Source organism: Propithecus coquereli, unplaced genomic scaffold (assembly GCF_000956105.1).
Source record: "Propithecus coquereli isolate 6110/MARCELLA unplaced genomic scaffold, Pcoq_1.0 Scaffold137, whole genome shotgun sequence".
Taxonomy (NCBI): Eukaryota; Metazoa; Chordata; class Mammalia; order Primates; family Indriidae; genus Propithecus; species Propithecus coquereli.
The window spans coordinates 92,072-107,902 of NW_012137969.1; the positions used below are offsets into that span (position 1 = coordinate 92,072).

Genomic DNA, 15,831 nt, shown 5'->3' on the forward strand with positions numbered 1-15,831 from the left:
AAAAATATATAGAAAAAATTAGCCGGGCATGGTGGCACATGCCTGTAGACCCAGCTACTCGGGGGGCTGAGGCAGAAGAATTGCTTGAGCCCAGGAGTTTGAGGTTGCTGTGAGTTAGGATGATGCCACAGCACTCTAGCCAGGGTAAAAGAGAGAGACTCTGTCTCAAAAAAAAAAAACAAAAAAAAATGCACACTTTCAGTTCATGTATAAATACTGCTTTTTTCATACTTAAAACTCTCTCTTAGCTGTTCTATTGCTGATCTGATCTTCAGGGCATTTCAAAAATCAAGCCATAGCTAATACTCTGGCCAACAGCAAATAGGTAGAACCACAGGAAACGGTCAAATGAGCGATTTCATATGGTTCACTCTAATAAAATTATAAGGGAAAAGCAATGAGGGTGGGGGTGGAACGGAATGAAAGGGGGGCAATATTAAGTTAAAAAAAAAAAGTCTCACCGGTCATTCCAGTCGTCCCCTCGACGTCGTTCATCTCTCTCGCGGGAACGGTCATAGTCGCTGCGCTCTCTTCTAAACTTGTCCCTGCGCCTTCGATCATACTCGTCATCACTGTCACCCATGGCGCGGTCTGAAGAGGCCTGGAGCCCAGAGAGGGGTGGTCAGGGCGCTGAACAAGGACCAGCGGAGGGATGGACAGTCCCTCGGGGGCAGCACGCCCGCCTCCCTCCCACCAAAGCCAGCCTTCCGCTGACCCCGCCATCCTCGGCAGGAGGATGGCTCCGATACTTCCGCTCGCCCCAAGGGTCTCCATGCTCTTCCCGGTGGACCCCCGGGCTCCTCTCCCGCAGACCCTCACCAACACAGCCCCCCCAGCCTCCTCCCCTCCCCCACCTGGGAGCGGCCGCGGCCGTTGGATTCGCGCTCGGGCAGGCTTGTTTGGAGGTGATCTGGGCCTCGGGCGAGCGAAGAGGACGGCGAGGAGGGTAAGAGGGAGATGCGGGGCTCTCAGCAAGAAGGCCGAAGAGAGGCCAAGAAAGTAGGACAACCAAAGCTGAGCGGTCGCGCGCGCCGCTCGCGATGCGCCTGCGTCGCCCGCAGAACCGGGTCTCAGAAGCACAAAACCCCCTCTCGCGACCCGAACTGGAACTTAATCGTCGAGCGAAGAGCGAGAGAACAGGGAGTGATGGGAGGGGGCGGGGACACGGAAGCCTCGCGCGCTTTCTGAGACGAGACTTCAAGACCGCGAGGAACTACGGGAGCTGGGCTGGGCCAAGCGAGCCTTCTGTGTGTGCGGGGAGCGCTTTCTTGGGCTGAGGGTCAGGGTCGCACTCCTTCAGATGTGCCCGGGGTCAGAGCCAGGTCGCATTCAGCCTTGTCGTCTACTGACCCTTGGCTTGGGGCGTCTCTTGACCTCATTGGGGGTGATTTTGCCCTCTCCTGGCTCAGGGCATGGGCTTGGGGAGCGCGGGCGTTCAAGAGATAGAAGATAGAAGCAACCATCTTAAAGCATCTCTTCCCACCATTTTCTGCTCCCACCAGAGAACCAGCCTGTATTGGTACCACAAAATGCCTGCAAAACCCTTTGTTCCTGTTCTTCTTTGACAAAGGCGTCCCAATTTTTAGCAAAACGGGCAGACCTCAGATTTAAACCCCCACCATTACTTGGATAAGATAGGCTGTAAATTGATCCTGATCAACAGACAGGATCTGGCTCTCCCCAGATTAAATGCACCACCCCTCACACACACAGGTAACACCAAGTCCCTTCTCAATGAATTGAGTGTGAGACTTAAGAACAGGAAATGCGGCCGGGCGCGGTGGCTCACGCCTGTAATCCTAGCTCTCTGGGAGGCCAAGGCGGGCGGATTGTTTGAGCTCAGGAGTTCGAAACCAGCCTGAGCAAGAGCGAGACCCCGTCTCTACTAAAAATAGAAAGAAGTTAATCAGACAACTAAAAATATATAGAAAAAATTAGCCGGGCATGGTGGCACATGCCTGTAGTCCCAGCTACTCGGGAGGCTGAGGCAGGAGGATTGCTTAAGCCCAGGAATTTGAGGTTGCTGTGAGCTAGGATGGCGCTCTAGCCCGGGCAACACAGTGAGACTCTGTCTAAAAAAAAAAAAAAAAAAAAGAACAGGAAATGCCGCAGCCTTGCTCCCAGCACTGAGAGGAGGGTATCTTCACACCAAACTATATTAAAAAGTGTAGTAGAGTTGGAAAACAAACAAACAAACCGCACCAGAGCCAAGACCCTGGTCCCAGGTTCTGATCTTGGTTTTATCATTCAAGAACCATGCAATCTGGGCAAGTCTCTTCTCAGCTCTGGCATTCTCAGGTGTAAAAATGCAGACAATAACAATTTTGCTTTTATTAGGCTACTGTGAGAATCAGATGAATCAAGACTTGAAAGTGTTTTGTAAACTCTTAAGGGATTATTATTTCATGATTGGAGAAAGAGGAGACAGCATTTGGTGACAAAGTTGTAAAGGTAGATGTCAGGGAGGGTGATGGATGGGAAGAACTGAGAATGCAGCAGGTGCTTCTAGGAAGACTCAGCAGTCAGTGGTGACAGTAGCTGAGAGCTCCTGGATGCGCCAGGCACTGCAGGCCTTGCACAAGATGTGCCCATCCAGTGGGTAGCAGCCCTGACACTCACCCTCAGAGGAGAGCAGCAGCCCACACTCCTGTTGGGAAAGAAGCAACAGCTTTTCATCAGCCCCAGACCCCTGGGTTCCTCCTCCCTCCTGCTCTACCCAGCACCCCAGACACTGCAAGCCCCTTGCTCTTGCCCAGGTCCTCTGACCTCACACTTGTAACAGCCAATGTGAAAACTGCGATCCAGAGCAACAATTCTCACGGTCTCTTCCTGACCTGGCTCAGGCATGATGGCCCCACCGCACACTGAGCATCGTGGAGCAAACTTCCTGGGGTGGAAGGGAACCAAAGAGGCTATCAAGGGACCAAAAATGGAGCCCAGGGAAGGTGGGAGGCAAGAGGGAATGGAGGAGACCAGATGTATGGAATGAAGGAGATCAAGGGGTTGGAAACAGGAGGAACAGTCCTGGGGCATGAAGGAGGGATGAGGGAGATAGGAAAGGTCAGACATCTTGGTGGGGGTCAGGCCTGACCTGTGGAAGTCCTCGATGCAGTGGATCTGGCTGGTGGCATCTACTGTGAAGGGGATGCCATCAAGGCCACGGTGACACACCACGCAGGTGAAGCAGCCAGGGTGGTACGCCTTCCCCATAGCCCGCAGGATCCGGTCCAAGATAGGTTGGGAGCATGTAGCGCATTTCTCCAGGGTAGCCTGTTAGGAAGGAGGGCAGGAGGGCAGGGAGACGGAGCCACACAGCCCAAAAGGCACCCTGCCAGCCCACCCATCTATTTATGCAGCCTCCTGCATGTGATTCGGTGAAAGGTAGACTTGAGCAAATCTAGTTCAGGTCCCAGCACTGCAGCTTCCTGCATAAATTGAGCTTCAAGGGAATTGTGGGAATTTAATGCATTCCTTTAACTCTAAGATGCCTCACACTTGTAAGAGGCTGTATCCTTCCCCTCCAGCAGCCAGTTTTGAACTACTTGGTGAATTTCTCCCTTCTTATACATTAGTTTGAGTCACCCAGCTTTGAACCCTGTACCTCTTTTGAGCTTGGACATCTAATTCCCACCTTGGATGGAAGGAAGCCCCCTGCCGCCTGCTGCTGACTCCAGCCCCCAGCAGCAAACACTCACCACGTAGCAGCTCTCACAATATGCCCTCCTCTCCACAGCGTAGAAATGCTGGCCCCGAAGCTGGGCCCGGCACGTAGAACACACAAAGCAGCCAATGTGGAAGACACGGTCAAGGGCCACAACTCCAGCCCCATCCCCAACCACATCTTCTCCGCAGCCACCACACCGGCCTGGGGACAAGGAGGGACAGAATCAATCTGCACAGACCCAGGAAGCCGGACCTGCTGTCCCCATTGACTCCCACCTTGCCCGCAGAGTTGGCTCACCAAAGTACTCCCCAGTGAGTGGGTGGTTCATGTCATGCACCAGCTTCTTGGTCAGCCTCTCCAGCTCCTCCTCAGGAGGCTGGCTCAGGGGGACCTGGAAGGTGGCAATCAGAAAGTCGGTCCCACTTCTGGTTCCTGATGCTGTAAAAATCCCTGAGCGTGACCAGGCAATTCAACCCAGAAAGCTCATCTGAGAACATCTCGGCCCAGGGCCCAGCAGGCATCGCGAGCCCCCTTCCCTCTGTGTTTCTTGACCAGCTCCACACCCCAGACCTCTGACGCTGCCCCCTAAACCACACCCTCACCCCACCCAATCAATGTCCAGTTGAATGTAAGGACCCAAAGTCCCTGTACCCCAGCGCTTACCTGGGGCCCATGCCCACCTCCTCTTCCTCCTCCTGCAGGGCTGCAGACCCCAGCCGCCTCCTCTTTAGCCCCTGGCCCCGGCTCTCGTTGGCTCCTATAGCCAGCCCCCCAGACTTCACCTCGGCCTGGCAGAGGAAAGTGGGGGCCTGGGAGGGGCCCAGAAGCCTGAGAGGCCCCCCGCCTGGGTGGGCCGCAGCCTCTCACTGGTTGTGCCACTTTCACTTGCACAGGGAAGGCTGGGCCAGCCGGGGTGCTGGCAGTAGCATAGGAGGCTGGAGTGGGGCCCCCATAGGGGGATGCTGGCAGTGGTGGGGGTGGAGCACCCCCTCCGTTCGGCTTCAGGGAGCCCATGCGGTAAGCAGGAGGCTGAGGGGGTTCATAAGCCTGGGGAGAAATGCAGGCCAGAAGCTGTGAGCATGGCCCATTCCAGGACCCATGTTCCTAGAAGTCACCCATGTGTGGCTGGCTCCCAGGGAAGCACAGGCTTTTGACAAGGTCCCATACTCCAGTAAGTTCTTGCTGCCCATGTTTCCTCCATGCCAGGGTGTATACCATTCACATGCGGGGAGGTGGAGGTGAGGGTGGCCTGGGACCCAAAATCCAGAGGAGAGAGCGGGCTTGGGAGGGGAGCAAGGTCAGGAAGGGGAGTCACCTGTCGGTCTGGTCGCCGAGGGGCATGCCCACGACCTCCATTCAGCTCAGCCAGCATGCTGGTCAGCAAGTCTATCTCGGCATCCAGACTTCCTGGGCGCAAGCCCCCCCTCTCTGGGGGGAGCCCCTGGGGATGGAGACAGAGCAGGGAGGATGCAAATCACTGCGTCTCCTCTCCTGCCCAGGTCCCCTCTCATATTATGCTCTAGGGCGTTCCACACAACCCACCTGGCAATCTCAGCTCTCACCTGCGAGCGCTGGGGTGCTCCATGGGACCCCACCCAGGCCGGCCCCCGATCCTCTGGCACCCCTGGGGCCTGGTAACACTGCTCAGGTGGGAGGGAGCAAAAATTGACCCTGGGGTGGGGCTGGAGTGCTGGGTTGAGAGAGAGAAACCAAGATGGGGTGGGGGCAGCGAGACGGGGGTGCATGCTGTCCTCCTAGCCCCTCCAGCCTCCTCCCCCGAACCCGGGGTCCCGCGTGGGGCAAGAGGCAGGGGGGACCGCAGGAGGGCTCCGGCGGCTAGTCCCCCGGCCTGGGCGAGAGGCGGCAGCTGGAGAGCAGAGGTGAGCGCCCGGCGGCTCCCAAGCCCCAGGGGGCTGCCTTACCGGCTCCGGGGACTGGTGGCGGCCCCGGGGTGCCTCGGGGGAGCGTTCTCCCCTGAGGGACTCTGGCGGGCTCCGGCTGCTTCGGGGGGAGCCAGGTGGGCCCCGACATGGCCTGGAACGAAGAACTCCAGACAACCCCACGGAGCCCCGGGCCTCTGGCCTGCACCCCTTCTGCCGTCCCACACCTCGTTTGGGACTCCAGGAAAGAAACTTTTTCTGGCTTTTTTTCCCCTTCCTCCCCAATTTTGGGGACGGCCACGCCCCCGGTGACGTCACCGCATTCCTGGGGGAGGGTCACGTGGCCCCCTCGGCCCTAAACTGCCGTCCCTCCCCGAGTTGGCCCCCTCCTGCGAGAGGGGAGGGCGCTCCGAGGGGGCCGGCACGGGGGCTGCGGGCTCGGGACCGAGGCGCAGGCCAGGCCGCCTCCCGGTCCCCCGGCTCCCCTTCCGCGCCCGCCCTGCACGTGGCAGCCTCACTGCGGAGCCTAGGTCCCCACCCGCCTCCCTCTCACCTACCCGCCAGCAAAGCTCAGCCAGCCCGTAGTCTTTTGGTCTTTTATTCATGGTCAGCAGAGTTAGAAAAATAAAACATAACAAACTTCGCCACCCCGCGTGGGCCGGTGAGTCTGACGAGGATGGGGAGACTGAGGTAGCCTAGAGTCGCGGAGGAGACCCAGCCCCTCGCGCCAAGGCACCAGTGAAGGGAGGCCAGCCCGGGAGGCTGCGGATTCCTTCCCCTGCTCGGTGGGGACTGCGCCCCACATTAGTGCACCAGGGTCCCTCTACCAAAGGAGAAGCCCAAGCCCAGGATCCCCTTAAAACCCCAGCGGGGCTAGACGTCCCAAGGGCAGGGCCAGCAGGAGGCGGTGCTTCCCTCCTGCTCCTCTTCCTCTTCGTTGTCCTCCTCCACGAATCAGGATGGGCCAAGAGCCTGGGCCCCCTACCCACCCCTGGAGGAAGGGGGCTCAGAGATCAGTGCAGGTGACAGGGGTGACACCGTGGATGAGCAGCGTGGGGCCCAGGTCATGGCTCAGAGTCTCCAGCAGTGCCAGGTAGTGGGGGTAGCGGGCAGGATCCGCAGGCGGCCGAGGCAGGTATAGGAAGGTGAGGGCCGTGGCAGGTCCCACGTCATCCCTGCCAGCCTCAGGCCCACCAGGCCCTCCTCCTGTGCCGCGCCCCTGCTGGGCCCGAACCAGGGCGTTGGCGCTTCGTGCCAGGGCCACTGCCTCTGTGTCTCCCAGCCCACTGTTCACAAAGTCCCCCTCCTCCTCCTCCTCTGGGGCCCCGGCCCCGGCCCCCTCGCCCCACACCACCTCCTGCACCTCGGCCCGGATCCTCAGTTTGCTCAGCAGTGCCCGGAGTCGCCCCTCGGCTGCCCCAGGGGCCTCCCTAGGCCCCAGGCACAGGAAGATCCGGAGCCGGGCACTGTGCCAAGCAGGCACCATGCCCAAGATGGTTGCCATCTGCAGCAAGAAGAGGCCACAGACGTCCACGTAGCCAGGCCCACCCCGGGGCCGAAGCAGGTTGAGGGGCCACACGTCCACATGATGCAACTGAGAGGTCCCCCCAGACCCCCGGCTCAGCCGCTCAGGGGGCAAGTCCCCGCAGGCTCGGGCCAGAACCACATTCTTGTTCATCTTGAGGGCATCCGCCACAGTGGCCACGTAGTCCTGGGGACTGAGTGCCCGGGGACTCCCAGGAGCCCGGGGTGGAGGGAACAGGGTGCTCAAGGCTGGGGACCCACCCTCCCTGGTGCTGTCCACAGGCTCAGAGAAAGCTGGATCTGCCAGGAAGTGGTCCTGTGGTGGCGTGTCATCGTAGAAACCCAGAACCAGCGTGTTGGGCTTCATGCCACCTGGGGGCAGAGAGGGAGTGGTAGAAAGAAACAGGCAATCAGGCTCACAGACGGAGTTTACAGAACGCTAACATGCGCCCACTTGTACACGCTGACAGCAATGTGTGTCAGCCATAAGGTATGACATGCCCACTGTGCTCAGGCTCTTATGGCAACATTGTGCGCATTTGCATAATGACTTTTAGTTTTCCTAAACACTTTCACGTGCATTTATTTGATTATCTCCATGACTAATCTGCACTTAAATAGGCAGAGTTCACCTTAGGATTCTTATAACTAATGAGCACTGCCCAGCCATGGAGGGTAGGGTGCTATTCACTCCCAGCTTTAAGCAGCACGCCCTTTTCAGGAAAGGAATCCGACTCCTTCGAGCAAACCAGACACCCTGATCAGTCAAGCTTATGGTCAATCCCCGGCCTAACAGCACCCCAGACCCTGCTGGGGAAAGATGAGAAAATGGATGGGGGCTGCGCAGTGTGTTTCTGTAACACTGCTACAAAGTCCTAATAATGACAGTCAATGGCATGGTCCCCAGAGAAGAAACAGCTCACATCCGCACGCTTCTCAGGGGCTGTGTCCTATAGAAAGCACTTCATATATGAACTCTTTGAACGTTGAAGCAATACTATGAGGTAGGTACTATTAATATTTATTCTCCCCCTTTCACAGATAAGGAAACTGAGGCACCAAGCAGTGAAGTCACTGGCCCAAAGGCTCATGGCTGGCTGATACTGGGGCAATAGGTGACTGCAGTCTGCCTCCGCCAGCACGAGGCCATTCTCTGGGGCACTGAGCTGGGCATGTGCCAACCACAGTGTCCCAAGTCCCTGCTGACGGCTCCTGGTTTTTAATTTTTGAGCAACCAGTGTGAAATCTGATAATCCCTGCCTTTAACCGGGCTGAGTTTACAGGGAGACTTGGAGACCTCCCTAAGACCTATCTCATTAAACAGACAGAGTGCTTAAAATCTACTATAAATCCCAGCCTGAGCAAGAACGAGACCCCGTCTCTACCAAAAATAGAAAGAAATTAATCAGACAGCTAAAAATATATAGAAAATAATTAGCCGGGCATGGTGGCGTGTGCCTGTAGTCCCAGCTACTCGGGAGGCTGAGGCAGGAGGATCGCTTGAGCCCAGGAGTTTGAGGTTGCTGTGAGCTATGATGACGCCTCGGCACTCTAGCCCGGGCAAGACAGTGAAACTCTGTCTCAAAAAAAAAAAAAAAAAATCTACTATAAACCAAACTCTATGTGTCAGGAGAATTTACCGCTTAAAAGAAATGCTTTCCCTTTTACTGAAATTATCTTCCACAGGATAAGTTTCATGACTATAGTGGTCTCGTTGCACAAAGAAGCGGGACTGGGGCGAAGACCAGGCTCTCAGGTGCTCTGGGCTAATAATGCTTGATAACACCCCCAAACATCTCGGCAGGTGTGAACTCCAGCTGATCTTGCAAATTAAACTAGTCACAACCCCTCCTAAGCATTTTCCAGGGTTCTGATTTACAGTGAACAGAGCAATGTCCAACACTGTTGACCTTTAGCCAGCTCTAAATGGAGAAGGAGGCATGGCATGCACTTAGGTGACAGTCATTGTCCCAGGATTAGGGGAGGAGGGGGAAGCTGGGCATGAATTTGGAGGAACCTGGAGGCCTCAGCGCTAAGAGCTGGAACCCTCCACGCCATCCACAGCATCAGCCCCACACGCCCTCCGGCATCTTTGTGGTCTCTGGGGGCCACATCACACTCCCTACTCCTCAGCCCTCTCACGGCCAGGCCAAATTGCCATTTCTTCACAAAACCTTTACTGGCCACATCAGTGCACAGTGGTGTCCATTTCTCTGAACTCCAGTGGTTAGAAACCATCAGATTTGATGGGGCAGCCCAAGACTCAAATAATGCTCCCATTGTTGTCAGAAATATGCTCTTCAGGGCCTATGCCCCAACCTTTGGCTCAGGAAAAAACAAGAAGAAAAGAAAAACCGCAACAGTGTCACCCCATTGGTAGTCCTTAGCTTATCCTATTAGACCTTGTCGCACACTGCGGCTGCTATCACCGTCTTATCTGCACTCCGGTCTTATCTGCACTAGATTGAGGGCCTTTTGCAATCTGCAATCTGTGGTTTACTCTTCAGAGGAGGGGAGCAGCTCACCCAGGCCTGAGATTCGCAGAAGATGCTGAGCTCCCTGGCGCACAGAGGGCGAGAGGGTCAGGTCCACAAAGGCCTTAACTTGGGCCCGGTCCACCAGGCTCAGCCACGCCCCGTACTGCGGCTGCACAGGGTCTGAGGGCAGGGAGTCTGCGGAGAAGGGACGGAAAGGAAGGCAGCCAAAGTTGGCCAAACTCACTCACTCTGTCCTAGAGTCCAAACCCCAAATGGGCCAGGGCAGGGCTGGGGCTGGTTGGAGGGTCACTGGGCTCTGGGAGGAAAGGGGAGAGGATGGATGGGAGCCAGAGGGAGGGTGACGCACCAAGGTCTCCCAGGGTGACGTGGCCCAGCACATAAAGCCCTCCCTTCTTGAGCTGGTTGGCCAACCGCAGCAGAGGCAGGGCACCCCGGGGGTTCCCCACCAGGAGCAGCAGCTGGGGCCGCCAGAACTTCACGTGATCCTTCCGAACGTCCAGCCGGAGCAGGTACTTACGCACCTGGGGACAGGGAGCAGGTGGTGGGGAGGAGGGGCCCCAATGGACAGCCCCCATGCAGCACCTCTCGGAGAAGTATACCAACTCCAGCCAGGGAAGGTGGGGCACCCTAGGCAGAGGGCTTTCCCAGACTGCCTCCCCACTCCCCACCACCCTTGGAGCTCCCCCAACCTGGTGGAAAAGCAAGGCCTGGCTGACATAGCCCCAGCTGCTGGGGCCCCCACGAGCCGTGAGCAGGGCAGAAAGCAGGCCCATGAGGAGCAGGGAGCCGCCGGCGGCCCCAGGGCTGATGAGAAACATCATGAGCAGACAGGAGGCCACGCCCAGCAGGCAGGTATGCCAGGAGAACAGGCTGAAGGTGGGGCTAGGTAGGTGGAGGGCAGAAGGAAGGGAACTTAGGGCCTGCCCCAAGCACCTGGCTGCCTGCCCCCATCCCCAGCCCCAGTCCCTGGCTATGAGTCCTTCCCATTCCTCCCTCCTTCTCTCTGCGGACACAGGCCTGTTAGTCGCTCACCGGAAGTTGGGGGCCGAGGCCCACTCCAGGCTCAGACAGGACAGGTCCACTGCAGCATAGGCCACCAAGTAGAAGACGGTGACAACAGCGGCCAGTGTGTTCAGCTTCCCAGCAAGGAGCACCAGCTGGGCAGGGATCAAGAGGTAGGCATTGATCCAAAGTACCAGTGCACCCCCACAAAGTGCCAACACATCTGCTTTTTCATACACATCTCTCAGCCCATGTCGAAAACCCCACCCCTACCCTGCCAACTGGTGGGGTGAGGGGAAGGGCCCCTTAAAGATTAAGGCTCACCTGCACTAGGCCCCAGGAATACAGTACAGCCCCCCAGGGGTTTCCCCCTCGGGACACAACTTTGGCTGGTGCCAAGATCACTCCTGTAAAAACAGAATCACGGCAGAAAGATCAACCTGGGCCAAGCAACAGATGCAGGAGGGCATGTTTAAAGCCAGCAAGGAAGCAGAGGAGAACACACCAAAGAGGTCATCCCGGGCCAGGGCGTGAAGGATGCGAGAGGCACCTATGAGTGAGCTCATGGATGCCGAGAGCGACGTGGCATAGATGCCAATCAACACCAATGGCGGCCACAGGCTGATGGCGCGGAAGAACCCGTAGTCTTCCTGCAGCAGGGTCCTAGGAGGGAGGGAAGGGGGTGGACACAGATAACTATGCATTGTAGGGCCCTTGTGAGAGAAGTGCTCATGACACTGTATGGTTAGGAGCTGGGTACTCGCAACCGACCCAGCCCCGATCTCAAGAATCAGAGTAACACAGCAAACATGCTAAATAAAGGGATACACTGGGTATTCATTGGTTACCTTTGGGCTGCCTTCGAGTTAATTACCCAGTGGTCGTTCCCAACAGTACATGAATAAGAGGCCAGATATTTGTGGAAATGCACATTGACTAGAAAGCCATTCCCCATGTGCACCCCCAAACTAAGTGCCTCCAACAGCACCAGGTCCACTGCAGCCACTGGCCGCCAGGTGGCCATCCCCACGCAGCCAGCCGCCCCCAGTGGTGGCAGGAGCTCCATCTCTCCCCCGTTTTCCCTCCACCCCGACAACCTGGGTATCTGCTCCCAGCCTGTGCTGCCCTTGGTCGCCCAGGCGCACACCTTGTTGCGACACCCCACCCCATCCTCTCCAGGTACCTGTCACAGGTGAAGCTGGAGAGGAAGAAAAGCAGGATGTAGATGAAGAAAGTATAGGCAACAGCAACAATCGTGCCCAAGGGTATCGCCCGGCTGGGGTCCTTCAGCTCCCCTGGAGTGGGGAGAGCAGAGGAAGAGAGGTCAGCCTTCCCGCCAGCCACCTAGGTCCCTCTGGGTGGCAGCCCCACACCCCCAGGAGGTGGCAGGGAGAGATGCTCACCTGACATGTTGGCCCCGGCCATGATGCCTGTGCAGCCGTTAAAGAGGACGGCAAAGACACTGGCAAAGGTCATCATGGCCCCCGTGGTGTAGTCCTCAGCGTAGCCAGCTGAGGGAGATTGTCCCCAGAGAGGAAAGGATGTCAGCATCCCTCTTAGGGCTCCAGGCCCCTTGGTGCTGCCACCCTCTCCTCACAGACCCCACCCTGTGCCTCCCTCCACCACATCACCAGACCCCAGACTGGTCCTGCACTGGCCCTGGGTTGGCCGGACTCATCATCCTCTTCTGTCCCTCCCTCCAGGCCCTCACCCACAACAGTCTTTCCTGAGATGCCTGCTTTCCCTGCTACCTGCATCCCCGGCTGTCTCAGGCCACTTCCAGCCCCCCAGCTCCTGCCCTCCCCAGCCACAGTCGGGCCCCCTACTCTGGACCCCCGGGGTGATACTTGTCCACTTGACTCACAGGCAGTCTTACTGTGCTATTCGTTTCCTGAATTCTCCCCAGCTAGAACTCAACTTCCTCTAAGGCAGGGACTGGCTTGCGGGTTCTTTCGTGCCCCACTGGACAAACGCGCTAGGCGAATTTGAATCAAACTGCACTGCTCTGAGGTCCAGACTCCTACGCCTAGCTTCCCTCTGACACCTGTTCTCATCCAGGGATTCTAAGGGCCCAGCCCTCACTCATGCCCACCCCTCGCCGAAGAACCCTGGCACCACAGTGTCCAGCTCACCACCGAGGTTGTCCTTCAGGGTGCTGCTGTTGAAGCCAGTGAAGTGGCCAAGCCGGGGCGGCAGGGAGGAGCCATTGGGGCCAGGCCGAGGAGGCAGGGGGATGTCCCTGGGCCCCACAGCCACAAAACTGACCAGCACTGAGGCAAGGGAGCCAGAGACCAGCAGGAATGTAAGGAAGGAGGCCCGGGCATAGAGGCCAGCTCCCAGTGTGCAGACCCCACCCACGAGGCCCAGCAGCAAGGAGCCATAGAGCAGGCTCCAGCCGTAGCCCTGGGGCAGGACCCGGAGCCCACTGGGCCCTGTGGCATCTGGAGAGAGGCAAGGACAGAGTTAGAAAGCCTGACCCTAACGATGGACCCAGCCCCAACCAGGACCCAAAGCAGGATGAGACCCCCCTCTGTCCACCTGCTGTCAAAGAGGCCATCTTCCCCTTCCCCTCAACTCTACCCCAGCATCTTAAGCTCTCCCCGGTTGTCTCCCCAACTAGATGAAAGCTCCTTGTGGGCAGGGCCAATCTCAGGGATGCCTCCATCTCCTGCAGGAGGCTGGCCACATAGCAGGAGCTCGAGAAAGCCCAGGTAGTGGCTTGCTTTGCCCCTCTCCTGGATGGGACTTTCTCCTTCACAATCCCACAATCCCGACCCACAGAGCTGCCCACACTGGGTGGAGAGAGCACAGACCAGCCCCAAAGTCATCAAGTACGGCCTCCACGAGCCCCAGCAGGGAGACGGCACAGCCACAGACGTTCGCCAGGTAGAACATGAGGCCAATGCTGCCCCCGACCTCAGGCCCCAGGGTCCGGCTGATCATAACTAAAAGCAGAAGCGGGGTTGAGTGTTAAGGGAAAGAAAACTGAAAGGGATACGAGGAAGGGGCCACAGCACAGAGCACTCCACACCTGGCCTCCGGGCCTGTCTCCCTGCATTCCCTGAGGCAATGCGTCCCACCAGTGCAACTAGGCCCTAGCCCTGTGGCTTTGCACAAGTCACTCGGACCCTAGGACCTCCAGTTTCCTCATCTGTAAAATGACCACTAGCTAATCAACAAGATTGTTAGGCGACTAGAAAGTGGCAGTAACGTGTAGGACACTGTTGGTCCCCTTCACCATACCAGCCTGCCTACCGGACATTCATTGAAACTTGCCCTGCCCCTGAGCAGATGGAGGGTACTGGCTCCATCCACACCCTCCCAGACAGAACAGCCCAGACCCCATTCCACTGATGTTGGAGGATACAGTAGGCTCCACCTCCCTGCACGGCTCCATTTGTGGCGATGGCACAGACAGAGAGGACAGTGAGCGCCAGGATGAAGTAGGCAACCAGCAGCATGGCCAAGGCCTGCAGCAGCCCAGCGTGGCCCACCACGAACCCTAGGGCATGAGTGGCAGTTCACATGGGGCTCACACCCCCCCCATGGCCACCCCACTGGCCAGCAGAACTCCAAGGCAGAGCTACACACCACAGGGAGCCACCTCCCCAAGCCCTTCATCCACGGCTCCTCCCCAATCTCAGCCCAGTCCCACCCCTCCCCCACCACTTCCCACCTGAGTAAGTGCCCAGAACACCCACTCACCAATCCTCAGGAAGACAACTATACTGAACATGGACAGGACAGTGGGCACCACCACACCCAGGAAAGTGGACAGCTTCCGAGCAGACACCCCTCCAGGACCCCCGGCCCCACTGGCAGGGAAGGCAGCCCCCTCCTCTTCCAGGAGCCGGTAGGCCAGCAGAGGTGAGCTCTCGCTGGCCATGGCTGAGTGCAGGCAGAGGAAGCCACAGATGGGTTAGGAGGCCTGTAAGAGAGATTATGATGTATGCAAAGCAGCCCCACAGAGCCCCCCAAAACTCCTCTAATCAAACACCCAGAACCCTTCCCAAAAGGGAGAGCTGCAAAGACACACTCACACACACGCTGCTTACCAGAAACTCGAAAGAGCCTGTGGGGCTGCAGATGGTCCCAGCCACTGCCCCACAAAGGTGGACCCAAAGCCCCTCTGCATGGGTGTCAGGGCCCTCCCAGCTCCTGGGGTCCACCCCTTCCCACATGTCCCTGAGACTGTGGATGGCACCGGTTCTGGAAAGGGGCAAAGACCTTCTGGCAGCGCAGGCTTCTCCAGCCTCTCGTTCCTTAACTAGCAGTACGAGAGGAAGCAAACCCCCCAAAAGGGAAGTAACTTACCGGCAGAAAGCCTTCCTCACCCCCTCCTCCTGAGTCCTGCGCTGCCCCGCCCAAGTCCCCCCAAGGCAATCACCTTGCCCACAGGCATTAAGAAACTTCCAAATCTTCCAAAGCCTCACCCTCGGCAGAGCCTCTCCCTCAAGCCATCTCAAGTCCCCTCCTCCCCTCCTTTGCCTCCCAGATTCCTCTCATCCACACGAGGCGTCCCCCAAACTCTACCAGCCCAAATACACCCCTCGGCCACCAAAACAGAAACGCAGGCCGGCTCGCATCGCGCAACACAAGATCCCCCGCGTCCTCCTCCTCCGAGCCGGCTCCTGCCCACCGCTCCCGCAGCAGCGTGCGGGGGGGCCAAGATCTCCTCCTCCTTGGCCAGGTGCACCCCACAGCGCGGTGCCGCGGGGCGCTCACTCACCCACCCGGAGGACGCAGCCGCTCCGGGGCGATCCCCGCGAGCCGGAGGGGTCCGCCTCGGGCGGAGGGCGCGCCGGGCCGGAAAAGACAGCTGCGGCTACCAGGATGCCAGGCCCGGAGCCTGCCCCCCCAGCGCCCGCGCGCCATTGGTCCCGGCCGGGCCCCGCCCCGTGGGCGCGCCCCGGGAGGCCCCGCCCTTCGGCGCTCCCCCAGCCCCGCGCGTCTGGCCCCACGTGCGCCCACCACGCCGCCCGGCTAGCCCCATAGACGTGCGTCTCCGGCAGGGTGTGGGCCACGGGCCCTACAGCCTCCATCACCCTGATGCCAACCGACGCCGCCGCGCGGACTGGACCCCATTCCTGAAAGGGGCGTGCGAGGACGGCGGAGGGCGGCCTGGAGGAGGGCGGGGCTGCGACACCTGGCCAGGTGTGTTGCTGGGAACTCCGAGCCATAGAGGTTGGCGCCTTACGGGGTCCTCCAGACTCTCTAAGCCCGGGAACGTCCGCCAGGTCCCGGCCTGGCCCCTTATCCCCCG

General features: G+C 58.6%; 3 protein-coding genes across 8 annotated transcripts in view; all 3 read right to left on the minus strand.

The window, feature by feature from the left end:
* SRRT (serrate, RNA effector molecule) overlaps positions 1-1,114 on the minus strand; it is a 12,309-nt gene extending 11,195 nt beyond the window's left edge. For 2 of the 4 annotated variants that reach the window (XM_012639053.1, XM_012639051.1), the window contains exons 1-2: positions 855-1,114; positions 462-601 (exon numbers count right to left, since the gene is read on the minus strand). In XM_012639053.1, coding sequence (XP_012494507.1) covers positions 462-583 — 122 coding nt within the window. In that variant the 5' untranslated portion in view covers positions 584-601; positions 855-1,114. The remainder of the gene's footprint in view (positions 1-461; positions 602-854) is intronic. The other 2 variants (XM_012639054.1, XM_012639055.1) reach the window with 1 other exon arrangement.
* A 1,259-nt stretch (positions 1,115-2,373) lies between these two features.
* TRIP6 (thyroid hormone receptor interactor 6) lies at positions 2,374-5,974 on the minus strand. Its single transcript, XM_012639081.1, has 9 exons — positions 5,587-5,974; positions 5,227-5,354; positions 4,980-5,105; positions 4,328-4,711; positions 3,962-4,055; positions 3,696-3,865; positions 3,092-3,270; positions 2,767-2,887; positions 2,374-2,647 (listed from the first exon to the last, which is right to left on the minus strand). The coding sequence occupies exons 1-9, from the start codon at positions 5,693-5,695 to the stop codon at positions 2,516-2,518; spliced, it is 1,443 nt and encodes a 480-aa protein (XP_012494535.1). The 5' UTR covers positions 5,696-5,974; the 3' UTR covers positions 2,374-2,515.
* A 151-nt stretch (positions 5,975-6,125) lies between these two features.
* SLC12A9 (solute carrier family 12, member 9) lies at positions 6,126-15,425 on the minus strand. Of its 3 annotated transcripts, none has more exons than XM_012639087.1 (14): positions 15,298-15,425; positions 14,274-14,496; positions 13,936-14,070; positions 13,382-13,513; positions 12,701-13,009; positions 11,972-12,079; positions 11,752-11,863; positions 11,074-11,231; positions 10,893-10,975; positions 10,599-10,723; positions 10,256-10,448; positions 9,913-10,087; positions 9,594-9,740; positions 6,126-7,440 (listed from the first exon to the last, which is right to left on the minus strand). In XM_012639087.1, the coding sequence occupies exons 2-14, from the start codon at positions 14,452-14,454 to the stop codon at positions 6,551-6,553; spliced, it is 2,748 nt and encodes a 915-aa protein (XP_012494541.1). In that variant the 5' UTR covers positions 14,455-14,496; positions 15,298-15,425; the 3' UTR covers positions 6,126-6,550. The 3 variants fall into 3 exon arrangements, with proteins under 3 accessions (XP_012494541.1, XP_012494542.1, XP_012494543.1); XM_012639088.1 differs by having other exon boundaries at positions 14,624-15,386; XM_012639089.1 differs by having other exon boundaries at positions 12,701-12,838; positions 14,274-15,386.
* Between the last annotated feature and the right edge of the window lie 406 nt (positions 15,426-15,831).

Coding starts and splice junctions, on each gene's coding strand:
- SLC12A9 (XM_012639087.1), bottom strand. CDS start 14,454: ATGGCCAGCGAGAGCTCACCTCTGCTGGCCTACCGGCTCCTGGAAGAG. Junction 13,010..13,381: donor ACTTGATGACTTTGGGGCTG/GTCTGTGCTCTC, acceptor GCCTCTCTCCAG/ATGCCACAGGGCCCAGTGGG. Junction 11,864..11,971: donor GGCCGGGGCCAACATGTCAG/GTGAGCATCTCT, acceptor TCCCCACTCCAG/GGGAGCTGAAGGACCCCAGC.
- TRIP6 (XM_012639081.1), bottom strand. CDS start 5,695: ATGTCGGGGCCCACCTGGCTCCCCCCGAAGCAGCCGGAGCCCGCCAGA. Junction 4,712..4,979: donor CTCGGCGACCAGACCGACAG/GTGACTCCCCTT, acceptor ATTTCTCCCCAG/GCTTATGAACCCCCTCAGCC. Junction 2,648..2,766: donor TTGGCTGTTACAAGTGTGAG/GTCAGAGGACCT, acceptor CTTTCCCAACAG/GAGTGTGGGCTGCTGCTCTC.